The following is a 27997-nucleotide window of genomic DNA, read 5'->3' on the forward strand; positions in this document are numbered from 1 at the left end:
GAGTGACTAACATTTTCACTTACAGGTTTAAATCCCTAGAAGTGGAGTTGATAGAAACATTATGGCAAAGATGCTCCATATTTTATAAAATAAATTCCTGTTTTTCTTAGGGTGAGAGCCTACAGATACTTTATTTTGATTTCTATTGAAATGAATCTTAAGATTTCATCACTACTCACATTCATCTTATCTATTTAAATTTAAATCACCCCATGTTAAGTATCAATATGTAATTTTATCTACACAGGCCCTTGTCATTACTACTGTAATTTCATTAATTCTTCAGATTATGAAATAATGAACATGGGCCATTTATCTTGTAAAAATTTCTATTCAGCCTTATGTCACAAGTTCAAGAAACCTTTAAGCCTCAAGAAAATGAAAGCCCAGAGGTATCAAGTGCCTTGTCCGATGTTTAATTATTTTCTGCTTTGTAACAACACTCTTCTAATAGTTAATGGATGGGATTGTCAGGCACAAATGTAACAAGGAATAGTTGCGACCCTTAAGGATTTCATTTTATGGCAGTGGCTCCTGAACTTTCCTCTCTGTATTAATCCCTGGGACTTCTTTTTAGAAACATAGTTTCACAGGTTTCTGCAGTGATTTGGGTTTAGTGGGTCTGGGGGATCTACATTTGGACAAGCATGTTCTTCATGACTATGGTGCAGGTGACCTACAGACATTTGGCCAACTACTAGCTCACATCACAGATCGTACACGTCCGTCCTAGTCTCTCCCCTCTCTCCTCTCCCTGTTCTGCTCTACTGAGTGGGAAAAACTGAGAAGAACTTACTTCATTGAAATGTTTACTTCTGTATCAGGGCTCTTGTACACAGTGGCGTCGGACTCTGTGTGACCCCATGGACTGTAGCCTGCCAGGCTACTCTGTCCATGGAAGTTTCCAGGCAAGAGTACTTCACTGGGTTGTCATTTCCTCCTCCAGGCAGAGCTCTTAGTTGCAAACAGGAAACATTACTCTACTCTGGCTGTTTGAAGCAGAAAAGGGATTTATTAATGGGAATGAGACAATTCGAGTACCTCTGGAAAGGCTGGAGAACTAAGCATAGAGATAAACTACCAGGAAAGATGCCTAAAATCTACCTCAGAGCAGTTCCAGAGGATAAACCATTGTTGCATGTCTGGGCAGTGATGCTGTGGCTTATCCAGACGATGCTTCCAACTCTGAACACTAAATACTACCACCAGAAGCTCCACACCAGCTCCCCTAGCCATGTCCAGAAGCTGCTTGGAGCTGCCACCACTTTCACTAGGAAGGATATATGTGGTGTTTGCTTTACTGGGCTGATTCAAAGAGGAGCTCATCTCATCTGATCGACAGAGCTTGGTCACAGCCTGCATCTGGCACCAAGACAGGCTGGGAAAGAAATACCTAGCTTTTGTGGTGGGAGGTGCCCCCTGTCTTGCACCAAGAGTTATGAGGTGATGGTTCTCCAAGGTACTGTGTTGTCTGAAAGAACAATACCACATTTATTACAGTTGAATTTGGGAACATATACAACTTTCTCCTTTAGCCTTGCTGATTATTAGATTATGATGTTGAATTAATTAATGGTCCTGTGTTTGTAAATCAGTTTTTATTGGATGTAAATTTCAGCATACATTTTATAAAGTCCTGTTTTCAAAGAAATGTTTGGTTTCATATCCTTCTGATTTAGGAATATTTTGTTTAATGACTAATACCTATGTGGATTGAAAAAAATTCTCTTTTCCATCTCAGAGAAAATTTAGAAAAGAAAGGAAATATTTTCTTAGAGTTTTGTGGGAGAAATTAATGTTTTACAATGTGAAACAGGAGAAAAAAATTCTCTTCTTCTAGAGGAAAAATATTATTGAGCAATGAAAGGTTTTCTATTGTGAGAGAATATCTTGGATGATTCAGGATATATGGAATTCTTTTTTCACAGTGTATTTCTTACAGAAGAGCAGATAGGAGGCTCTTATTTCTTTGGACAGGATGTGCTCTGCAGGTAGGTTTTATTCTTTGCCCTTCAGCTTCTTTATTGCTAGGCACTGTGTTAGGAAGTATACTGGAGAAAGAAACTCTCAATTTGGTTGCTTTAAAACAGGAAACATGCGACAATAGGTGAAAAACGCTTCATTTGTTCATTTGGCAAATGTTTATTGACTGCCTATTCTACAAAAGTGTTATCCCATGGTCACTACTCCCAAGAAGCTCACAGACATGCGGAAACTGACCAATAATTGAATTATAAACATTGGACACTGTGAGAGTAGAGAGAAGACATATTTAACTTAAACTGGGAGGGTGTCAAAGCTGGCTTTCTAGAATCAATAATGCCTTTCAGTATCTTAATGATTAAGATAGAGTTAGACACGCAGTGGCTATGGGAGGTGTAACAGGGAACACAGCATGGGTCAGAGGCAGTCACATGGCTCAGAAGCATGAAGGGGCATTTAGCAAAACTTTAGAGACCATGATTCAGAACTAGGAGAGCTAAAACTGATGGAGCAGGTTTAGTGGGGGCAAGTCTCCCCTCAGGACAATGGAGAAGTTAGGTAATTGTTGGTATACATTCCTGAACACAGGTTGATGGCTCAGATGGAAAAGAATCTGCCTGCAATGCAGGAGACCGTGATTCAGTCCCTGGGTTGGGAAGATCCCCTGGAGAAGGGAATGGCAACCCACTCATATTCTTCCTAGGAGAATTCCATGAACAGGGGAGCCTGGTGGGCTATAATTGTCCATGGGGTCACAAAGAGTCAGACATGACTGAGTAACTTTGACTTTCACATTCCTGAGGAGGTCAGTGGGAAAGAAAATCCAGAGCACAAGTGATAGGTTGGCTTTGCTCAGGTAGTGGTTTCTCATCTATGAATGGAGACATAGGAGGGTTGGGAAGATCCCCTGGAGGACAGCATGGCAACCCACTCCAGTATTCTTGCCTCGAGAATTCCATGGGCAGAGGAGCCAGGCGGGCTACAATCCATAGGTTTGCAAAGAGTCAGACAAGTCTAAAGCAACTAAGCTCACAACACAGGAGGAAGCAAGCAGATGCAAATAGGTTTGTGTAACAGAGGCTTCCTAGAGGTGGGGAGGAGGGGGAGGCAGCTGCTGTGCATTTCCTGAGACCTCAGGGGGAACAGGTGGAATAAGGAGCCTAAAGGGACTGTGAAAGCTTGAAATCAAAGTCCAATGGGACACCTGTTCATTTGTACCCCTTTTTTAAGATTCCACATATAAATGATATATATTTTGTATTTCTCTCTGACTTATACTTCACACAGTGTGACCATCTCTAGGTCCATCTACATTGCTGCAAATGGCATTATTTTATTCTTTTTTTATGGCTAGTGGATAGGGGGTGGAGGAGGGATAAATTAAGAGATTGGGATTGACATATATATACTACTGTGTATAAAATGGGGCTTCCCAGGTGTTTCAAATGGTAAAAAATCCACCTGCCAATGCAGGAGACACAGAGTAGGAAATGGCAACCCACTCCAATATTGTCGACTGGAAAATTCCATTGACAGAGGAGCAAGGTGAACTATGTAGTCCATGGGATGACAAAGAGTTGAACGTTACAGAGCATACACATGCTCTGGTGTATGCTGAGCAAACACACATGTATAAAATAGGTAACTAGTAAGAACCTGCTGTATTGCACAAGGACTTCTACTCAATAATCTGTAATGGCCTATATGGGAGAAGAATCTAAAAGGAAAAAGAATGGATATAAGTATATGTATAACTGATTCACTTTGTTCTATACCTGAAACTAACACAACATTGTAAAGCAACTATAGTCCAATAAAATTTTTAAAAAGAAACCAATGGGACAAAAAATCAGCAAAGGGCCATTTCATAGCTTACTTTCTTTTTTAAAATATACCTTGGCTTTACATTTTTTAAATGGAAATATATTCAACATAAAACATTGTGTAAGTTTAAGTTGTACAACATGTTGATTCAATACATCTATATATTGCAATGTGACTACCATTGTAGTATTAACTATCCCCTCTAATCATGTCGCATATTTATCATTTCTCATTGTGGTGGGGATCAGTAAGATCTAATCTCTTGGTAAGTGTGATGATTGTCATGCAATATTAACTCTAATCCCTGTACTGTGCATCAGATCTTCGGGATTTATTTATCTATTAATACTAGTTGCAAGTTAGCCTTACTTTATTATGCTTCATAGGAGTTTTGGGAGAGACTGGGAGGGAGAGATGTGATCACCCACATTCACAACCAAGTGAAGCTAGAAATCTCAGGCTGTCATATTCACTGTCCCCAAACTGTTCTTCTAGATGCCAGGTAGCGGGGAGGCCAGTAGGATGGAATGGCTGAACTCCTGCCTTTCTGTTTTTCTTTTTGCCTTCCATGATCAAATTCCTGGAACCATTATTCTGGGTGTTTGGCTTTTTCCCTAAAACTTGGTATCTGTAATGTGTGATGTGAATTCACCCTGCTGCCTTCATATAGCTGCTGAGACTCTTGGTACCTTAGCAGATAACTCATCTCCAGACCCAGGTGCATCATATCTAGTGCTTAGACTATGGCAAACTATCTCTTGCACCAGTGGTTCAGGCAGTATGGTTACTAAATGTGATGTGTTTTGCATCCCATGATGCTGGAATTTTTATGAGTTCTTTAATGCTCCATAGAGACAACAAGGTGGAATATTTGAAATGGATGTCATGTTGGGACGTCCAGGAAAAGGTAGCCATAAAGGCAACCACCTGCTTCACTTTCATGCATGAATGACTTTAGAATATTTTGCCCCTCTTATTTGAGCTTCTGAAATGCTCATGGTATTCACCTCTATTGACAGCCCTACCACAAAGGGATGTTGAATGTTTTTATTTGCATCTTTAAATTCCTGCTAAAGTTTTAATTTTATTTTACCCACTGGTAAATGTAATAAACAGTGATGCTCAGAGAGTACAGATTTAAGCTTGCCTTTCCTCTCTGCATAAAAGTGCATGCTAATGGTTGCTGGATAATTAAAATTAAACCAAGTTTAATAGATAAACAAATTAAAGCAGAGCAAAATGTGCATGCCTCCCTAAGCAGCACACACATTATCAGAGAGGGTGACTCTAATTATTCAAAGATATAGCAAGAGCTATCGAAGGAGCTATTGATTTTTTAAGATAAGAAAGTGTTTTCAGTATTAATAAGTTGTATTTGTTTACAAGCCAAATTGTAATACTGTAGAAATTAAAAAGGAAATTGGACCAAAGCTATCCAAACCTCACATACTAATCAGCACTTATCAATTAATAGGTCATGATCTACTGCTATTACTTTTAACATTTACTTTAAATTACTAGATAACACATGAACTTATTTTCTTTATAAAATATTATAATATTTCTGACCATCCCCAGGTTTCTATTCCTTTCTGAGAGGTAACACTTGACATCGGTTTGGTGTGGATACTTCCAAATGATTTCTAATGCATTTTAAGTACATTTGTCTATATATATTCATACAAGTTTTACAGTGTTGTACTGTGGATTTTTCGTTGAATTGTTTTTTGGTTTCCAAAATAAATGAGATCATTCTTTATGCACCTTTCTCTAAAATGCATTTATCATTCAACCATATGTCTTAGAGATGTCTTTGATGATACATAACAAATCTACTTCAATATTTCCCCTTATTTCATTTTTTTCCTCATTATATATTTGTATCAAAGCAATAAATGCCCCTGATTGAAAAATAAAAAAGTACAAGAAAGGCTCATGTTAAGATGCAACAATTTCTGCTTCATGGCCACCAGCCCCACTTCTCATGGGCAACCAGTCTGAGTATGTGCCTGTTGGTATTATATCCAGGTCTCAAAATAATCTATGTCTGTATCATTATTAATGAACTTTGATTGCAGACAGTATAGTGACTTCCTCCTTGATGAACTATGATCCCCCTTACATATATAGTTGCTACTTCCCTTCTCATTTTCCTCCAATATGACCCTAACAGTGTAGGTAGTTTCTCTATTGGTTCTCTTTGCAACTATATTATAGTTAAAATATTTAAATGTTTATTTCTTATCAATCATATATAAATATATGGATTCTAATTTTATATAATTGATGCTACCTTTTCTTTCTGATTCTCTTTCCTTTTCACCCTTCCAATTTATTTTATAGTCAATACCCTTTAGAGTGTTACCTGGGATTATGTGCTTTGTTAAGTGGAATCTAAAAGTTGAAAATCAACAAATGGCATTTACATTCTTGTAACTGTGTAGTTAAGACATACACAAAGAATATATGGTATCTATGATTTTTCAGTATATAGTTTTCATTTTTTGTTTTGATGGAATTTTATTTACTCACATTATATTTGCCTTTATCATATTATTTTCAAAAACTCCTTTCGGTAAACTATGGACTCTTCCTTTCCAGAGATCTTCTCAGGGCCATCATTCAATTGTTCCCATTCAGACTATTCTCTGGGCCTGTTTCCAGCTTTTATCCTCACTGCTTCTCTAGAATGTTCATCTCATTTCTTATTTCCAGGTCTTTTTTGATTTAGGGTTTTCTCAAGTAACTTACTAGGAGAAGGCATCTGAGGGGTAAATTTTTGTGCATGATGAAAGTATTTTTTCTCCCTTAAAACTTGATTGATAACTTGGTTGAATAAGGATTAAAGTTTCAAGGTTTACGCCTTGAAATTATGCTCCTTACGATAATGAAGGCATATAATATTGTTGTGAGCAGTCCGAAGGTGATCAATTGATTATTCCTGTGTCCGTGACCTTGTTTTTTTTTTCCCCATCTGAAAGCTTTCAACATCTGTATTCTTAGCATTGTAAAACCTTCTAGCTATTTCCCTGACTGTGGGTCTTCTTCTTTTAAAGTAGGTCTTTTACTTTGGAATCTGATGTCTTTCACTCATGGAAACTTAACTGTACTGTTTATTACATAATTTCTCTCTTTCATTATCTCTATCTCTTTCTAGAATTCCTATTAGAATGAAATGTCTGATGCTTGGGTCATGCAGATTAATTCTTCATTTATATTTTTAAATTCTCTTCTTTTTATTCTCCTTCTTGGTATATTTGATTTTATTTCCAAATTGTCCTTTGGTTTTTTAAAGTTGATATACTTTCAGCATGTAACTATTTCTGTTTTTTCTTTGACTCTTCCTTTTTAAATGATCTCTTATTTTCCTATGGAAAAACCTTGGGATTTCTGAAGATAGGAGTTAGAGGTTTTTAAATGTTTCATTCCCCCAAATTACTTTTTCCCCTCTGGCATCATTTTTTTTTTCTTTTTAGATCTTTATCTGTGTCTTCCCTTTGGAATTTTTGTTCAAATGTTAGGTGATTGTAATGTTAAGGTCTTCTTTCCTCTTTTTAGGACGAGGGTGTAAAAAGCCATTTGGGGAGCTGTGTGCAGGTGTGGGGGTTAGGCCTTGTCCTCTGGAGGCCTCTGCTCCAGGACAGTTGCTCAAAGAACTCAAAGGCCAGAATGGATGTCTTCTGTTCGTGGTTGTTCCGTGAGGGGAGAAATAACTGAGCAGCAATGCTCTGCACCAGTTTCCCAGGAGCCCTCACTCAGAAGGGCCCCACTTTTGGCTTAAGGCTCTGTGTTTCCTCTCTTGAAATTAATAGTGATCTTATCTTTGAATCTGTTTTCCAAGTCAAATTCAACTGGACAGTGCAGCATGTGTGATGGTTTTTAGCTCAAGGAGTCCCACCTCCTCCGATAACAGGTTTGCTGTCTCCACTCTATGCCCTCTGGATCCCTAGCTACTCCAGCATTGCCTAGCCCATGACCTGGTGATCCTTGGGGTGTGCCACTCGGGGCAGTGACTGGGCCGTGTGTGTGTTTCTGTGAGCTTGTGTCTGTGTGTGTAGTGGGATTGGTAGGGGAGAAAGGGGGTTGTGCTTTACCATTGTCCACCACTCCCTGGTCACCAATGGCCTGGTCACGGATGTGGGGTGGGCTGACCTTGGCTGCTGGTCCCACAGGGCCACAGTACCTGTGGGGCAGCTCCGCAGGGGTCGCTCAGCAGAGGCTCCTCACCTTTCAGGTCTAGGAATCGAACACGTCTTGCAATTTTCAGAGTCATCTGTCCTCTGTGGCCCTTCCCTGCCCTCGGGTTTGTGTTTGCAATCTGCACTGGGTCTCTTAAATTACACAGTTTACTCTGAGTGTAGATAATGAGATAATGAGAATTGGGATCACTTTGTCATCTATGTGTGCCTTTAAATTTAAATAAGTACATTGATCTGGCTCTCCAAAGGGGCTACCCTTGCATTACTATTATTAGAATTTCCCTATACTCTCACCTCAGTTTTTAACATTATCATTTTTTAATTTGGCCATTCTTGTGATTGACAGATGGTCTCCCACTGTTTTTTATATTACCCTGCTTATTAATGAAGTTGACTACTTTTTCATCTATTGTTTCATATTAATCTTTTCATACAATTAACCTTTTTATATGGCTAATCTTGTCATGTAATTATTCATTTGTATTTCCTTTAGGTGAATATTTTGTGTTCAAGCCTTTGTTTTTTTGTCTTTTTCTTTTTGACTAATGTAGTTCTCTATATGGGCTTCCCAGGTGGCACTAGCAGTAGAGAATCCGCCTGCCAATGCAGGAGATATAAGAGTTGTGGGTTTGATCACTGGGGCAGGAAAATTCCCTGGAGGAGGGCATGGCAACCCACTCCAGTATTCTTGTCTGTAGAATCCCATGGACAGAGGAGCCTGGTGGGCTCCAGTCCATAGGGTTGCAAAGAATCAGACATGGCTGAAACAACTTAGCAGGCAGCACATACAGTTTTGTGTATATGTATATATATATTTACTTAGTATTTGCCAGACACTATTCTAAATTTATATATAACCTCATTTAATTGCAACAATACTTCAAGGTAGTTTACTTTTATTATTTTCATTTTACATATTAGAAAATTATGGCACTGAGAGGCTAAGTACTATGAAGGAGCTGACACAGTTAGCAATTCTTTGTTACATCCATTGTAAATATTTTCTCCCTATTTTTTGGTTTATAGGGTCTTTTGTCTCCTGGAAAATTTAAAATTTGGTCTTATAAAATTCATCAAAATTTTAAAATGTCTTTTGGCTTTTCATGTCTTGTTTAAAAAGATTATCCCTATCTCAACTTCATATACATTGATGCTTAGATTTTTAAGCATAGCTATTTAATCTGCTGTTTATATTGAGATTTTTTTCATTTTTCTTGACTTTTTTGTGTGAAAAATTTTACTTAAAAATATGAATGGCCAATTGTTCCAATAGTTCATCTTTTTTGAATAGTCTTTTACCCATTGATTTAAGTGACACCATGTAATACTCTATATTCACATACATTCTTTGTTTTGTTTGGGTTCTTGGTTCCTTTCTAGTTTACATTCTTAGTCATTATAGTTTGTGATATCAGGTAGGCATTTACCCTTTATTTTTCTTCTCCAAAATTGTCTTGCATATTATCATGTATTTAGTTTTCGCCATGAAATTGAGAATCAGTTGATCAGGTTTGGTGAAAAGTCCACTTGTTGACTCCATATGGATAGCATTGAAATTGCCATATTGTTTGGAGACAGCTGACATTTTAATTTTAATTATAATGGTATATCACTGTATTTATTCGTCTTTTTTAACATCTAGAAAATATATTTTAGAGGTTTTTTAGAAATGAAAATCTTGCATGTATTTGTATAGTCTTATTCTTATCTAAGTACTTCCTAGTAGTTGCTATGGTAAGTGGCATTTTTTTTCTGTTATGTCTTCTCGTTGGTTATAGGTAATATAGAGGAAAACTATGGATTTTTTTACACTGCTCTGCTATCTGACCATTTTCCTTTTTGTACTTCAATTAATTTTTAAGCTAATCCTCTTGTTGCTAGCTCTTCAACTAGTATTGCTAACTAGGTCTTCCTTTTCAATGATTTGCATGATTTCCATTGAAAGACAGCAAATCCTCTGAGCCTTATTGTCATGAGAATTGCTTCTCAAGGACTTCATGGTCAATGTGCCCACCCATACCCCCAAACTCATTTCCAATGTACTTTACCCAGAGGCTAGTTTTGTCAGTGTACTAAAATGATGAAAGTAATTCAATTCCTAAATTATATTTTGGAATAGTTAGTGCATCCTGCCAAAAGATGCTTGAAAGAGCAGGTGTTTTCCATGGCTCTTGACAATTTACATTGGCCAAATGTTTCTGTTTAAATTTGGAAATTTGGTCTATGTGGGCTCAAAAACAAGGCTTAGTCTTTGACAAGGGGAAAAATACCTTTAAAATAGCTTCAAAAGGATTTACATAAAGTTAATTTTGGTTAGATCCTTTGATGACTTGGTTCTGGGAACAGGGTTGCCTAATAGAATACAGGCTACCTAGTTATATTTGAATGTCAGATAAACAACAAATACTTTTTAGTGTACATTCTATGTAATATTTGAGGCATATTTATTTCATGCAATATTGGGGACATACTAATAGTAAAAAAATGTTGTTTATCTAAATTTATATTTTATTGGGTGATCTCTGTTTTTCATTGACATCTATTGACACTATCTGGGAAGGCATTGTGAGCAGATATAGATGTTGCAGTATATAGACACCAAGAGTAACAGTATGACCATCTGTTCCGATACAGGAAGTATCAAAAAATAAATAAATAAATAAAAGATTTCACTTTTTTTGATTTCACTGTTTTTTTCAAAACACTTTCACACAAAAAGACTTTGAAGACTATTCCTTTACCTTAGTCTGTTCCGGGTTGGGAATGATGAATCTTTCAGCTTAAGACCCTGTTGTGAAAGTAGCAAAAGAGTCATATAATGTTACATGGAAATTATTTTAAGATTTCTGTCACTTTTTGAGTTACATGTTTAGATTAGTTCATTACAATTTTATTCAGTTAATTACTTAATTTACCCTTTATTTTACATTGGAGTTTAGTTGATTAGCAATGCTGTGCTAGTTTCAAGTATACAGCAAAGTGATTCCATTATACATATACATGTATCTATTGTTTTTCAAATTCTCTTTCCATTTAGGTTGTTATACAATATTGAGCAGAGTTCTCTGTTCTGTGCAATAGATCACTGTTGGTTACCCATTTTAAACATAGCAATGAGTACATGTCAATCCCAAACTCCTTAATTATCCCTCAAACCACCGCCCCCCCAACCCCCTGATAAGCATAAGTTCTCCAAGTCTGTTTCTGTTTTATAAGTACATTTGTATCATTTTTTAAAAAGATTCTACATATAAGTGATATCATACAATATTTATCTTTCTCTGCCTGACTTACTTCACTCAGTATGACAATCTCTATATCCATTCATGTCATGCAAATGACATTGTTTCATTCTTTTTAATGGCTGAGGAATATTCCATTGTATTTATGTACCACATCTTCTTTATCCTTTCCTCTGTGATGGATTTCTATGTTGCATCCATATCCTGGCTATTGTAAATAGTGCTGCAATCAACTTTGGGGTGCTTGTATCCTTTCACACTATGTTTTTCTCTCAGTATATACTCAGGAGTGGAATTGCGGGGTCATACGTTAGCTCTATGTTTAGTTTTTAAAGGAGCCTCCATACTGTTCGCTACAGTGGCTGTACCAATTTACACTCCCACCAACAGTGTAGGAGGATTCCCTTCTCTCTATACCCTCTCTAGCATTTGTTGTTTGTGGATTTTTTTTTTTTTTTAAATTTTCTGAGGATGTCCATTTTTACTGGTACGAGGTGATATCTCATTATATCTTTGATATGCATTTATCTAATTATTAGTGATGTTGAACATCTTTTCATGTGCCTCTTGGTCATCTGTATGTCTTCTTTGGAGAAATGTCCATTTAGATCGTCTGCTCATTTTTTGATTGAGTTATTTGTTGTGATGATATTAAGCTGCCTGAGGAAGGCCTCCTTATCTCTCCTTGCTATCCTTTGGAACTCTGCATTCAAATGGGAATATCTTTCCTTTTCTCCATTGCTTTTCACTTCTCTTCTTTTCATAGATATTTGTAAGGACTCCTCAGACAGCCACTTTGCTTTTTAGCATTTCTTTTTCTTGGGGATGGTCTTGATCCCTGTCTCCATTACAGTGTCATGAACCTCCATCCATAGTTCATCAGGCAGTCTGTCCATCAGATCTAGTCCCTTAAATCTATTTCTCACTTCCACTGTATAATCATAAGGGGTTTGATTTAGGTCATACCTGAATGGTCTAATGGTTTCCTGCTCTTTCTTCAATTTCAGTCTGAATTTGGCAATAAGGAGTTCAAGATCTGAGCCACAGTCAGCTCCCGATATTGTTTTTGCTGACTGTACGGAGCTTCCCCATCATTGGCTGCAAAGAATATAATCAATCTGATATTGGTGTTGGCCATCTGGTGATGTCCATGTGTAGAGTCTTCTCTTGTGTTGTTGGAAGAGGGTGTGTGCTATGACCAGTGCATTCTTTTGGCAAAAGTCTATTAGCTTTTGCCCTGCTTCATTCTGTACTCCAAGGCCATAGTTGCCTGTTACTCCAGGTGTTTCTTGACTTCCTACATTTGCATTCCAGTCTTCTATAATGAAAAAGACATCTTTGTTGGGTGTTAGCTCTAAAAGGGCCTTGTAGGTCTTCATAGAACCATTCAACTTCAGAGCATTACTGGTTGAGGCATAGACTTGGATTACCATGATATTGAATGGTTTGCCTTGGAAACGAACAGAGATCATTCTGTCATTTTTGAGATTGCATCCAAGTACTGCATTTCAGACTCTTTTGTTGACTATGATGGCTACTCCATTTCTTCTAAGGGATTCCAGCCCACAGTTCAGTTCAGTTCCCAGTTGAGTCCAACTCTTTGTGATCCCATGAACCTCTGCATGCCAGTCCTCCCTGTCCATCACCAATTCCTGGAGTTCACCCAAACCCATGTCCATTGAGTTGGTGATGCGATCCAACCATCTCATCCTCTGTCATCCCCTTCTGCTCCTGTCCTCAATCTTTCCAAGCATCAGGGTTTTCTCAAATGAGTCAGCTCTTCGCATCAGGTGGCCAAAGTATTGGAGTTTCAGCTTCAACATCAGTTCCCACCAATGAATATTCAGGACTGATTTCCTTTAGGACTGATGGGTTTGATCTCCTTGCAGTCCAAGGGACTCTCAAGAGTCTTCTCCAACACCACAGTTCAAAAGCATCAATCCTTCAGCACTCAGTTTTCTTTATAGTCCAACTCTCACATCTATACGTGATAACTGGAAAAATCATAGACTTTGCTAGATGGGCCTTTGTTGGCAAAGTAATGTCTCTGCTTTTTAATATGCTATCTAGGTTGGTCATAACTTTCCTTCCAAGGAGTAAGCCTCTTTTCATTTCATGGCTGCAATCACCATCTGCAGTGATTTTGGAGCCCAGAAAAATAGTCAGCCACTTTTTCCACTGTTTCCTCATCTATTTCCCATGAAGTGATGGGACCAGATCCCATGATCTTAGTTTTCTGAATGTTGAGCTTTAAGCCAACTTTTTCACTCTCCTCTTTCACTTTCATCAAGAGGCTCTTTAGTTCTTCTTCACTTTCTGCCACAAGGGTGGTGTCACCTGCGTATCTGAGGTTACTGATATTTCTCCTGGCAATCTTGACTGCAGCTTGTGCTTCTTACAGCCCAGCGTTTCTCATGATGTACTCTGCATATAAGTTAAATAAGCAGGGTGACAATATACAGCCTTGATGTACTCCTTTTCCTATTTGGAACCAGCCTGTTGTTCCATGTCCAGTTCTAACTGTTGCTTCCTGACCTGCATGCAGGTTTCTCAAGAGGCAGGTCAGGTGGTCTGGTATCCCATCTCTTTCAGAATTTTCCACAGTTTATTGTGATCCACACAGGCAAAGGCATTGGCATAGTCAATAAAGCAGAAATAGATGTTTTTCTATAGCTCTCTTGCTTTTTTGATGATCCAGTGGATGTTGGCAATTTGGTCTCTGGTTTTTCGCCTTTTCTAAAACCAATTTGAACATCTGAATGTTCACGGTTCATGTATTGCTGAAGCCTGGTTTGGAGAATTTTAAGCATTATTTTACTAGCATGTGAGATGAGTGCAATTGTGTGTTATTTTCAGCATTCTTTGGCATTGACTTTCCTTGTGATTCGAATGAAAACTGACCTTTTCCAGTCCTGTGGCCACTGCTGAGTTTTCCAAATTTGCTGGCATATTGAGTGCAGCACTTTCACAGCATCATCTTTCAGGTTTTGAAATAGCTAAACTGGAATTCCATCACCTCCCCTAGCTTTGTTCATATACCCATTGTACTGTGGAGTTCCAAAGAATAGCAAGGAGAGATAAGAAAGCCTTCCTCAGCGTTCAGTGCAAAGAAATAGAGGAGAACAATAGAATGGGAAAGACTAGAGATCTCTTCAAGGAAATTAGAGACACCAAGGGAAAATTTCATGTAAAGATGGGCTCAATAAAGGACAGAAATGGTAGGGATCTAACAGAAGTAGAAGATATTAAGAAGAGGTGGCAAGACTACACAGAAGAATGGACAAAAAAGATCTTCACAAACCAGATAATCATGATGGTGTGATCACTCACCTAGAGCCAGACATCCTGGAATGTGAAGTCAAGTGGGCCTTACAAAGCATCATGATGAACAAAGCTAGTGGAGGTGATGGAATTCCAGTTGAGCTATTTCAAATCCTAAAACATGAGGCTGTGAAAGTGCTACACTCAAGAAGCCAGAAAATTTGGAAAACTCAGCAGTGGTCACAGGACTGGAAAAGGTCAGTTTTCATTCCAATCCCAAAGAAAGGCAATCCCAAAGAATGCTCAAACTAACTCACAACTGCACTCATCTCACACGCTAGTAAAGTAATGCTCAAAATTTTCTAAGCGAGGCTTCAGCAATACATGAACCATGAACGTCGAGATGTTCAAGCTGGATTTAGAAAAGGCAGAGGAACCAGAGATCTAATTGCCAACATCCGCTGGATCATTGAAAAAGCAAGAGAGTTCCAGAAAAACATCTATTTCTATTTTATTGGCTATGCCAAAGCCTTTGACTGTGTGGATCACAATAAACTGTGGAAAATTCTGAAAGAGATGGGAATACCAGACCACCTGAGCTGCTTCTTGAGAAACCTGTATGCAGGTCAGGAAGCAACAGTTAGAACTGGACATGGAACAACAGACTGGTTCAAAATAGGAAAAGAAGTACGTCAAAGCTGTATATTGTCACCCTGCTTATTTAACTTATATGCAGAGTACATCATGAGAAACGCTGGACTGGAAGAAGCACAAGCTGGAATCAAGATTGCTGGGAGAAATATCAATAACCTCACATATGCAGATGACACCACCCTTATTGCAGAAAGTGAAGAGGAGCTAAAAAGCCTCTTGATGAAAGTGAAAGAGGAGAGTGAAAAAGTTGGCTTAAAGCTCACCATTCAGAAAACTAAGATCATGGGATCTGGTACCATCTCTTCATGGGAAATACATGAGGAAACAGTGTCAGACTTTATTTTTTTGGGCTCCATAATCACTGCAGATGGTGATTGCAGCCATGAAATGAAAAGAGGCTTACTCCTTGGAAGGAAAATTGTGACCAACCTAGATAGCATATTAAAAAGCAGAGACATTACTTTGTCAACAAAGTTCTGCCTAGTTAAGACTATGGTTTTTCTGTAGTCATGTATGGATGTGAGAGTTGGACTATGAAGAGAGCTGAGTGCTGAAGGATTGATGCTTTTGAACTGTGGTGTTGGAGAAGACTCTTGAGTCCCTTGGACAGCAAGGAGTTCCTACCAGTCCATCATAAGGGAGATCAATCCTGGGTGTTCATTGGTGGGACTGATGTTGAAGCTGAAACTCCAATACTGTGGCCAACTGATGCGAAGAGCTTACTCACTTGTTAAGACCCTGATGCTGGGAAAAATTGAGGGCAGAAGGAGAAGGGGATGATAGCGGATGAGATTGTTGGATGGCATCACCGACTCAATGGACATGAGTTTGGGTAAACTCCAAGAGTTGTTGATGAACAGGGAGGCCTGGCGTGCTGCGGTTCCTGGGGTCACAGAGAGTTCGGCACAGCTGAGCAACTGAACTGAACTGAACTGAAGCTGCCTGAGCTGTTTATAAATTTTGGAGACTAATCTGTTGTTGGTCACATCAATTGCAAATGTTTTCTCCCATTCTTTCATTTGTCTTTTCATTGTGTTTATTGTTTCTTTTGCTGTACAAAAGCTTTTAAGTTTAACTAGGTTTCATTTGTTTATCTTTATTTCCATTACTTTTAGAGACAGATGGGGAAATATACTGTTGTGATTTATGTCAGTGTTCTGCCTATGTTTTCCTTTAAGAGTTTTATAGTATACTGTCTCACATTTAGGACTTTAATCCATTTTGAGTTTATTTTTTTGTGTATTGTGTTGAATGATATTCTAATTTCATGTCTTTAAGATTCATATCAATGTATGACAAAACCCACTGGAAAAAAAAAACCAAAAAACAAGTAGCTGTCCAGTTTTCCCAGCACCATTTATTGAAGAGACTGTTTTTCCTCATATATTCTTGCCTCCTTTGTCATAAATTAATTGACCATAGGTTCATGTGTTTATTTCTAGGCTTTCTTTCCTGTTCTCTTGATCTATATCTCTGTTTTTGTGCCAGGACCATACTGTTTTCATGACTATAAGTTTGTAGTATAGTCTAAAGTCAGGTAGCCTGATTGCTCCAGATCTGTTTTTCTTTCTCATGATTACTTTGGCTATTTAGGGTCTTATGTGTCTTCATACAAATTTTAATATTTTTTGGTTCTAGTTCTGTGAAATATGCCATTGGTAATATGATAGGGATTGCATTGAATCTGTTGATTATCTTGGGTAGTATCATCATTTTGATGGTGTTGATTATTTCAATCCAAGAATGTGGTATATTGCTCCATCTGTTTGTGTCATCTTCATTTTCTTTCATGAATGTCTTACAGTTTTTGGAGTACACGTCTTTTGTCTCCTTAGGTAGTTTTATTCCTAGGCATTTTATTCTTTTTGATGTGATGGTAAGTGGGGTTGTTTATTTAATTTCTCTTTCTGATCATTTGTTGTTAGTGTATAAAAATACACAATGAGCCAATACCTATGGGCTGCAGCAAAGTCAGTTTTAAGAGGGAGGTTCATAACAATGTGATCTTATCTCAGGAAAGCAGAATCTCAAATAAGCTATCTAAACTTACACCTAAAGCAACTAGAGAAAAAAAGAACAACCAAAACTTAAAGTTAGTAGAAGGAAATAAACCATAAGTAGTAGAGATAAATGAAGTAAAGAAAAAAATAAGAGCAAAGATCAATGAAACTAAAATCTAGTTCTTTGAAAAGATAAACTTGATAAACTGTTAGCCAGATTCATCAAGAAAAAAAGGGAGAGTGCTCAAATCAATAAAATTAGAAATGGAAAAAAGAAATTCCAACTGAGATCATGGAAACACAAAAGATCATAAAGTAATGTTATACCAATAAAATGGGCAACCTAGAAAAAAATGGATAAATTCTTTGAAAAGTATAACCTTCCAAGACTGAACCAGGAAGAAACAGAAAATATGAACAGACCAATCACAAGTAATGAATTGAAACTGATTTAAAAATTCCCAACAAACAAGCATCCAGGACCAGATGGCTTCACAGGCAAGTTCTATTAAACATTTAGAGAAGAGCAAACACCTATCCTTCTGAAACTATTCCAAAAAATTATAGAGGAAGAAACACTCCCAAACTCATTTTATGAGGGCACTATCACCCTGATACTAAAACTAGACAAAGATACTACAAAAAAAGAAAATTACAGGCCAATATTACTGATGAACATAGATGCAGAAATCCTCAACAATGTACTAACAAATCAAATTCAACAATACATTAAAAGTATTATACACCATGATCAAGCAGGATTTGTCCCAGGGATGCAAGGATTTTTCAATATTTGCAAATTAATCAGTGTGATAAACATTAACAGACTGAATAAAAAGCCATATGGTCATCTCAATAGATGTTGAAAATGTAACAAAATTCAGCATCCATTTATGATTAAAGAAAAAAAAAAAAAAAAAACCTCTCAAGAAAGTGAGTGTAGAGAGAACCAACCTAAACATATTAAAGGCCCTGTATGACAAACTCACAGCAAACATCATGCTCCATGGGAAAAGCTGAAGACATTTCCTCTAAGATCATTACAGTTTTAAAAACATAATTGAAGTTATGAAAAACCAGGAGTCAGGGCTATTATTTTTTAATAGTATCTCAGTGTCTCTGTAACTCTGTGACTATAGCAGGCATTAAATAAGGACTGTTCCTAAATACACTGGGCTTGCCTGGTGGCTCAGTGGTAAAAGAATACACTGGCAATGCAGAAGACACAGAGATGTGAATTCCATCCCTGGGTCAGGAAGATCCCCTGGAGAAGGAAATGCCACTCCACCCTGTAATCTTGCCCTGAAAATCCCATGGACAGATGAGCTTGTGGGCTATAGTGCATGGGGTTGCAAAAGAGTCTGACATGACTGAGTGACTAAACAACAACAACAATAAATGTACTGGTTCTCCTTGTTACAGGAATATGGTGAGATTGTATTTCCCAGTCTTAGAGCCTTGTGACTTGGTTTGGTTAATTAAGTATGATTTGAAACTTTAAATGTCAAAGTTTATTTACTATGTCCTTACTCCTGCCGTAGTGATCTTGGAACCATGTGTTAAGATGGAACTTGAGATTGCTTGAGGCCCTGAGTGACCATGATGAGCAGAATTGATCCCTCAGACACACACTGAATATGTAGTATGAATGAAAAATAGTTTAAAAGGCTTTTAATATTTTAAAAGGTTCTAAGATGGCTTGTTACTACAGTGTAACATAGCCCACACTGACAGGTATGTGTGCCTGTACTCAGTCACTAAGTTGTGTCCGATTCATTAAGACCCTATGGTAGCCCACCAGCTCCTACCAGGGGATTTCCCAGGTAAGAAAACTGGAATGAGTTTCCATTTTCTTCTCCAGACAGATACATGTGGTATTGGCTTATTGGTTGGGTGCTGGCTGGCAGAAAACTGCTACTAAAGATAAGACAAATGGTGAGTTGTCTCTTGTGATAACTGGGAAGGGAGTTAATGTTCTTAACCCCTGGAATAGGACATGGCAACCCACTTAAATATTCTGGCCATGATAATCTCATGGACACATTAGCTATAGTCTACAGGGTTACAATGAGTTGGACACAAATGAGTGACTGAGAACAATGTACTTTCCATATTTTTATCTCTAGAAGAAGAGGTAGAAAATAAAATGTTAGCAGTTTGTGCATTGAATTACTTGACAAGGAAACTGAAGAAAGGTGAATCCAGATAAAAATTGGCCAAATTTACAAGCAGGAACCAACTGATGGAGTGCACAAATTCAAATAATTGTAGGGTTGTAAGAGGCTGTATCCTCCCAATATCAAAGAGGAAAAAATAAAATTGAGATAGATTCTGGTTAAGAAAGGCTGATTAGACTCAAATGTATGGTCATTACATGTATCATTAAATCTTCTCCAACAGATAAAGTGTCTCCTTCCATGTCCAACTAAAGGGATGGCACCAAGTAAATCTTGCTATTAGACAAAGTCGCTCAGAAATAAAAGATTAATGTGAGCAGAGCCCTCTGCTAACCTTTGTTGCACTCATAGTAAGACCAAGAAATGAATATTATTTTTTTCTAAGTCACAGAGCTCTTGGATTCCAAGACTGAGATGTCAACTTTAACTTCTTATGTTTTACTGTAAAATGGGATTAATTATATGTGCCCTGAACAACACTGTAAAGCAACTATACTCCAATTTAAAATGGGTCCTAAGGAAACTTTTAGAGGTGATCCATACATTCATTGTCATAATTTTGGCCATGGTATCGATTATACCTATGTCAAAACATATCAAAATGTACACTTTAAGAATGTGCAGTTTAATATATCTCAATAAATCTGTTAAATGAATCTGATTTTGGTGTTGACCATCTGGTGATGTCCTTGTGTAGTCTTTTCTTGTGTTGTTGGAAGAGGGTGTTTGCTATGACCAGTGCATTCTCTTGGCAAAACTCTATTAGCCTTTGCCCTGCTTCATTCTGTACTCCAAGGCCAAATTTGCCTGTTACTCCAGGTGTTTCTTGACTTCCTACTTTTGCATTCCAGTCCCCTATAATGAAAAGGATATCTTTTTTGGATGTTAGTTCTAAAAGGTCTTGTAGGTCTTCATAGAACTGTTCAACTTCAGCTTCTTCAGTGTTACTGGTTGGGGCATAGGCTTGGATTACCATGATATTGAATGGTTTGCCTTGGAAATGAACAGAGATCATTCTGTAGTTTTAGAGATTGCATTCAAGTACTGCATTTCGGACTCTTTTGTTGACTGTGATGGCTACTCCATTTCTTCTAAGGGATTCCTGCCCACAGTAGTAGATATAATGGTCATCTGAGTTAAATTCACCCATTCCAGTCCATTTTAGTTCTCTGATTCTTAGAATGTCGATGTTCACTCTTGCCATCTCCTGTTTGATCACTTCCAATTTGCCTTGATTCATGGACCTAACATTCCAGGTTCCTATGCAATATTGCTTCTTTACAGCATCGGACCTTGCTTCTGTCACCAGTCACATCCACAACTGGGTATTGTTTTTGCTTTGGCTCCATCCCTTCGTTCTTTCTGGAGTTATTTCTCCACTGATCTCCAGTAGCCTATTGGGCACCTACCAACCTGGGGAGTTCCTCTTTCAGTATCCTATCATTTTGCCTTTTCATACTGCTCATGGGGTTCTCAAGGCAAGAATACTGAAGTGGTTTGCCATTCCCTTCTCCAGTGGACCACATTCTGTCAGACTGCTCCACCATGAGCCATCTGCCTTGGGTGGCCCCACATGGCATGGCTTAGTTTCATTGAGTTAGACAAGACTGTGGTCTTGTGATCAGATTGGCTGGTTTTCTCTGATTATGGTTTCAGTGTGTCTGCCCTCTGATGCCCTCTCGCAACACCTACCATCTTACTTAGGCTTCTCTTACCTTGGACATGGAGTATCTCTTCACAGCTGCTCCAGCAAATCACAGCCGCTGCTCCTTACCTTGGACGAGGGGTATCTCCTCACAGCCGCCCCTCCTGACCTTGAAGGTGGAGTAGTTCCTCCCGGCCCTCCTGCGCCCACGCGGCTGCCGCTGCTTGGACATGGGGTTGCTCCTCTCAGCCGCTGCCCCTGACCTCTGAACTGAGGTCTGGAAAAGGTCAGTTTTCATTCCAATCCCAAAGAAAGGCAATCCCAAGGAATGCTCAAACTACTGCACAATTGCACTCATCTCACTTGTAGTAAAGTAATGCTCAACATTCTCCAAGCCAGGCTTCAGAAATACGTGAATCAAGAACTTCCAGATGTTCAAGCTGGTTTTAGAAAAGGCAGAGGAACCAGAGATCAAATGGCCAACATCCGCTGGATCATGGAAAAAGCCAGAGAGCTACAGAAAAACATCTATTTATGCTTTACTGACCATGCCAAAGCCTTTGACTCTGTGGATCACAATAAACTGTGGAAAATTCTGAAAGAGATGGGATACCAGACCACCTGACCTGCCTCTTGAGAAACCTGTATGCAGGTCAGAAAGCAACAGATAGAACTGGACATGGAACAACAGGCTGGTTCCAAATAGGAAAAGGAGTACGTCAAGGCTGTATATTGTCACCCTGCTTGTTTAACTTATATGCAGAGTACATCATGAGAAACGCTGGGCTGGAGGAAGCACAAGCTGGAATCAAGATTGCTGGGAGAAATATCAATAACCTCACATATGCAGATGACACCACCCTTATGGCAGAAAGTGAAGAGGAACTAAAAAGCCTCTTGATGAAAGTGAAAGAGGAGAGTGAAAAAGTTGGCTTAAAGCTCACCATTCAGAAAACTAAGATCATGGGATCTGGTCCCATCACTTCATGGGAAACAGATGGGGAAACAGTATCAGACTTAATTTTTTGGGCTCCCAAATCACTGCAGATGGTGATTGCAGCCATGAAATTAAAAGACGTTTACTCCTTGGAAGGAAAGTTATGACCAACCTAGATAGCATATTAAAAAGCAGAGACATTACTTTGCCAAAAAAGGTTCGTCTAGTCAAGGCTATGGTTTTTCCAGTGGTCATGTATGGATGTGAGAGTTGGACTGTGAAGAAAGCTGAGCACCAAAAAATTGATGCTTTTGAACTGTGGTGTTGGAGAAGACTCTTGAGAATCCCTTGGACTACAAGGAGATCCAACCAGTCCATCCTAAAGGAGATCAGTCCTGGGTGTTCATTGGAAGGACTAATGCTAAAGCTGAAACTCCAATACTTTGGCCACCTGATGTGAAGAGTTGACTCATTGGAAAAGACCCTGATGCTGGGAGGGATTGGGGGCAGGAGGAGAAGGGGATGACAGAGGATGAGATGGCTGGGTGGCATCACCGACTTGATGGGCATGAGTTTGAGTATACTCTGGGAGTTGGTGATGGACAGGGAGGCCTGGAGTGCTGCGATTCATGGCGTCACAGAGTCGGACATGACTGAGTGATTGAACTGAACTGAAATCTGTTATATACACTTACAAAAATAATACTTTTCCTGTATATACCACTAGAGAATTGTGAGATCCATGGATTTGTTAAGTGGCACACAATTTATTGGACATCTTTCACATGCTTAGCTTGTGCTAGGTTTTAGGAATCCAAACATGATTTTCTTATAGAGTCAGAAAATTTAAAATACTGTATAATCATTAAGCACAGTGGGCTTTAGGTCACAAAGAAAGCTCAGCTCTCTCAGTGTTAGAAATAAAGCTGTTAAAGAATTCCTAGAGGAGACAGAGTGCACTAACTTTTGAATGTTTGAGATTTGTTTCTAGGCAGAGACCATATCAATAATAATGGGAGAAGGTACAAAATTGGGAATCAAGTATTTTTGCGGTGGTGGTACTGGGTATGATTGGAGGAGTAGGAAAAAAGTTCATTAATCTCTTGTGTGTTAAGTCAAGAAATTGGACCATTTCTTAATCAAATCCTGAATCATCAAACTTTTTTAAATACAGAGGGAAATAGAACAAAAGCTGCCTTTTAAGAAATACTATGGCAACAGTCAAAATTTGGAAGAACAGAAAGTACTGGGTAGGTTTATTGAGGTAATACAAAATATTGCAGTGGCAGTTGGGTGGAGAGAAGGGGAAAGATTTGAGAGATATTTAGAGAACGTCTAGGAATTCTTATGATTTGGGTAATGACTGACTCTGGGACCTCTGGCATAAGTCGGGGTAGATGAGAATGCAATATATGAAAGAGAAGATTTTTGAGGGAAAGCTAGTGTGTTCAATGTTCTCAATGTAGAGTTTGTTATTTGTATGTGTTGTATGAGAAGAAAAGTTAAAAATACATAATTGGTTTTATAGAACTTGTTCTTAAAGTCTGAGCAAAAAACATGGATATAAAAGTTATTATCATCTAGGAAATGATGAAGCTTGGGTTTTGTTGAGATTAGCTAGAGAGAGGGATAAAAGCAGAAGGCTAAGTGTGAAGTTATAGCATAATCATATATGACAACTCCCTTTTACTGAGTACCTACCATGAACCAAGCACTGTATAGAGAGATTTACATGGATTATTGTATTTAATTTCAATCACATCCTATAAGACAGTTATTGCTATTACACTTGCTTTACAGAGGACAAAACAAAACCTCAGAGAGACAGCTTGCCCAAGGTCATGGAGCTGGTGAGTGGTAGAATTGGACTCAAAATCAAGTGATCTGATGTGAGAGTTAGCAGTCTTAATCATTGCATTTTGGGAGAGAGTGATGAAAACAACCAGGAAGGTGTGACTGAGGCATTAGGAAGGAATTTGGATGACAGGTATACCTGGGAGAAAAAACAAGGGAGAAAAGATTTTCGAAGAAAACTCAATGAGTGAAGAATTATGTAGTGGAAACATCAAAGAAATGTTGTGGAAACATCAAAGAAAGTAACATGGCTGTTTTTGACAGTTGAGACAATGTTAACGACTATGGCAAGAATGGAAGAAAATAGTGATTTGAGTAGAAACTAGAGAGAAGACACGTGGCCAGGGATGACCTGTTATTTGGGGGGATGTTTTGTTTTGATTTTTTTAAATTGGAATATAATTGCTATACAATGTCATTAGTTTCTGCTGTACAACAATCTGAGTCAGCTACATGTATATATATATATATATATATATATCTCCTCTGCCTCTGAGTCTCCCTCCCCCTCTCCATTCCACCCCTCTAGGTCATCGCAGAGCACTGGGTTGAGCTCCCTGTGCTATCCAGCAACTTCCCACTAGCTATGTATTTTACACACAGTAGTGTATATACGTCACTGCTACTCTCTCAGTTTGCCCCCCACTTTCCCTCTGTGTCCACCAATCCATTCTCTACACCTGCACCTTTATTCCTACCCTGAAAACAGGTTCATCAGCACCATTTTTTAGATTCCATATATATGCATTAATATGCAATATTTATTTTTCTCTTTCTTAATTCACTCCATATGATAGGCTCTAGGTTCATCTATATCACTACAACTGACTCAGCTTAGTTTCTTTTAATGACTAAGTAGTATTCCATTGTATATATGTATACCACATCTTTTTTATACATTTCTCTGTCGATGGACATATAGGTTGCTTCCATGTCCTGGCTATTGTAAATGTAAACCTTGCTACAATAAACACCAGGGGCCCCGGGGCCCCTGCAGACCCTCCCACAAGCAGCTGTGTGCCCCATGGACCTGCCCCAGCTGTGGAAGGGCGAGGGTGCCCCCGGGCAGCCCGCCGAGGACAGCGTGAAGCAGGAGGGGCTGGACCTCACCGGCTCGGCCACCACCGCTACCTCGTTCGCCGCCCCCCCCAAAGTCTCACCCCCCCCCCCCCCACCACACCCCGCCCAGCGGACAGCCCACTGTGCTCACACCTCGGAGAGACAGCTCCTCCCACGAGGAGACGCCTGGCTCCCACGCCCTGTACGGACCTGGAGAGTGCAAGTGGCCAGGCTGTGAGACCCTGTGTGAAGACCTGGGCCAGTTTATCAAACACCTCCACACGGAGCACGCCCTGGACCGGAGCACGGCCCAGTGCCGTGTGCAGATGCAGGTGGCGCAGCAGCTGGAGAGCCAGCTCGCCAAGGAGAGCGAGCGACTGCAGGCCGTGATGACCCATCTGCACATGCGGCCCTCGGAACCCAAGCCCTTCAGCCAGCCAGTGCCAGTCTCCGCGGCCGGCTCGTTCCCAGACGGCCTCGCGCACCCCCCCACCTCGGCCGCCGCCCCCGTCACCCCGCTGAGGCCCCCCGGCCTGGGCTCAGCCTCGCTGCACAGCGGGGGCCCTGCCCGGCGGAGGAGCAGCGACAAGTTCTGCTCCCCCATCTCCTCAGAGCTGGCCCAGAACCATGAGTTCTACAAGAACGCCGACGTCCGGCCGCCCTTCACCTACGCCTCCCTGGTCCGCCAGGCCATCCTGGAAACCCCAGACAGGCAGCTGACCCTGAATGAGATCTATAACTGGTTCACCAGGATGTTCGCCTATTTCCGGAGGAACACAGCCACCTGGAAGAATGCGGTGCGACACAACCTCAGCCTGCACAAGTGCTTCGTGCGCGTGGAGAACGTCAAGGGTGCCGTGTGGACTGTGGACGAGCGGGAGTACCAGAAACGGAGACCGCCAAAGATGACGGGGAGCCCCACCTTGGTGAAGAACATGATTTCGGGCCTCAGTTACGGAGCACTTAACGCCAGCTACCAGGCTGCCCTGGCCGAGAGCAGCTTCCCCCTCCTCAGCAGCCCCGGCATGCTGAACCCTGGCTCCGCTAGCAGCCTCCTGCCCCTCGGCCACGACGACGCGGGTGCCCCCGTGGAGCCGCTGCCCAGCAACGGCAGCAGCAGCCCGCCTCGCCTCTCCCCACCCCAGTACAGCCACCAGGTACAGGTCAAAGAGGAGCCGGCTGAGGCCGAGGAAGACAGGCGGCCCGGACCCCCCCTGGGGCCCCTCAACCCCAGCACCGCGGGGCCTCCAGAAGACAGGGACCTGGAGGAGGAGCTGCCGGGAGAAGAACTGTCCTAAGGGCCTCCAGGGGCGGGCGGGGCAGGGGTGAGACCCCACCCTCCGGGAACCCAGGCCCCACTTACCCCCACTCCACACCCCGCCCAACCTCAAGGCACTTCCAGGACTCAGATGGGGGGGGGGGGTGGGGTGGGGCTGGGCCAGCAACTCCCAAGGTGACCTGACTGACCTACGACACTCGGGGGCAGGGACGGTCCTCCCCCCACCCCGAGGGGACACAGAATCCCTGGTCTGGGACCGGCAGAGGACACGGAGGGCCCAGACCCCTCCTCAGACCCCCCCCCCCCCCCCCCCCCCCCCGCCAACATCTGAATTCCACGCCCCCCGCCCCCAACCACCAGCAGCAGCAGGGCCCTCCTCCCCCACCAGCTGGCCCCTACAGGGCTCCTCAGCGCCTTGGAGAGCCGCAGGCGGGGCTAAGCCACCCTCTCAAACCCAGGGCACCGCACCCCTGGCTCTGGCCGCATGGTCTGGCCAGAGGCCCCCACTTCCTCCATCTGTGCTCCCTTCCACCATCTTGTCCGTACTGTGAAGAAATAACTCCAGCCCGACTCCTTCCCCTGCTCTGGCCTGGGACAGGGCAGCTAAATCTCAGAGCAGCCCCAGGAGAAACCAGCCCCCTCAGCTCTGCCTGTTCAGAAGCCACAGCTAGTGGTGGGAGAACCTGGATTGGGGGCAGGCCCGTGGAAGCAGGGCGGCCGGCTCCAGGCTGAACCAGGCCTGCATCCCTGTTTGCTGGCCGCTGCCCCCCATGCCAGGAAGCACAGGAAGAGGCCTGTGCCCGGTGGACTCGTGGAGGTGGAGCCGAGCCACCCTTGAAGCTGGAGTCGGGCCGGGTGGTGCCAGGGCTGCAGGAAAGCAGCTGAACCTTGGCCCAGGGAAAGGCCCGTGGGTTTTCTCAGGGTATATGCCCAGTAGAGGGGCAGGAAAGATGTGATCATGTTTAAAGGCTAAATAGAATCAGTAGGGTAAAGAGGAAAGAGATAGAAAGATGATTGAAATTGGGAACATGGGTCGAGGAAGCAAGAAGAAAGTTAACTGCAATAGATGAAAGGGCACTTTTATTGCAAAAAGAATGAAAGAATTAAGGAAGATTCATAGTCAGCAAGTTTGCAGGGAAAGGGGAGAAAGTTGATATCTATAGGTATTTCTTTTACAGACATAAAAACACTTTGGGAGAGGTAAGTACTGTGCATATACAAATTAAACTTTTTCAGGATTGATAATATGAACATTTTCTCAAGTTACTTAATAGGATTAAAGCAAGCAAATCTTAAAAGTATATCTTTCAATCTAGAAAGGATGTCCAGATTTGTCTTTTTCTTTTTAGTCTGTATTAGCATTTTTGTTTGGTGGCTAGAAGACAGTCACTTTAAAATGAGCTTAGTTATATTCAAGAGGAATTGCATTGGCTGATGAAGCCAACAGAAGTTTTCAAAGATTAGATTCCATATATCCCCTCTGGAAAAGTAAATGATCTCCATGTCTGTCACTCTGCCTGCCCTGGATGTTTCCATGTTGACCTGATGGCTGACACAGGAAACTCAATATCTTAGTCAGCTCCAGCTGCCACAGCAAAATATCACAGAATATTTTGTCTTAAAGAACAGACATTTATATCTTACAGTTCTGGAGGTGGGAAGTCCAAGATCAGAGTGCTTTAGTAAGTTTTGATTCTGGGAGAGCCTTCTACTTGGCTTGCATATGGTTGCCTTCTTGCTGTGTCCTCTCATGGCAGAGAAAGAGAGAGAGAAAGAAAGAAATAGAGATGGAGAGAGAGAGAAATCAAGTGAGTTTTCTGGCTGATCTTGTGATCTCATCATGAGGACCTTACCCTTATGAGCTCATAGAAACCTAGTTAGCT

The 27997-nt window shown here is 40.7% G+C and overlaps 1 protein-coding gene across 1 annotated transcript; it reads left to right on the forward strand.

Moving 5' to 3' along the window:
- Positions 1-1446: 1446 nt before the first annotated feature.
- Positions 1447-26232, forward strand: LOC133065322 (forkhead box protein P4-like). The gene is given in 5 exon segments (XM_061156118.1): positions 1447-1459; positions 7366-7504; positions 21162-21271; positions 24754-24935; positions 24937-26232. Coding segments are annotated over 5 exon segments (1641 nt in total). The 3' UTR covers positions 26134-26232.
- Positions 26233-27997: the final 1765 nt, after the last annotated feature.

This window comes from Dama dama, chromosome 11 (assembly GCF_033118175.1).
Source record: "Dama dama isolate Ldn47 chromosome 11, ASM3311817v1, whole genome shotgun sequence".
Classification (NCBI taxonomy): Eukaryota; Metazoa; Chordata; class Mammalia; order Artiodactyla; family Cervidae; genus Dama; species Dama dama.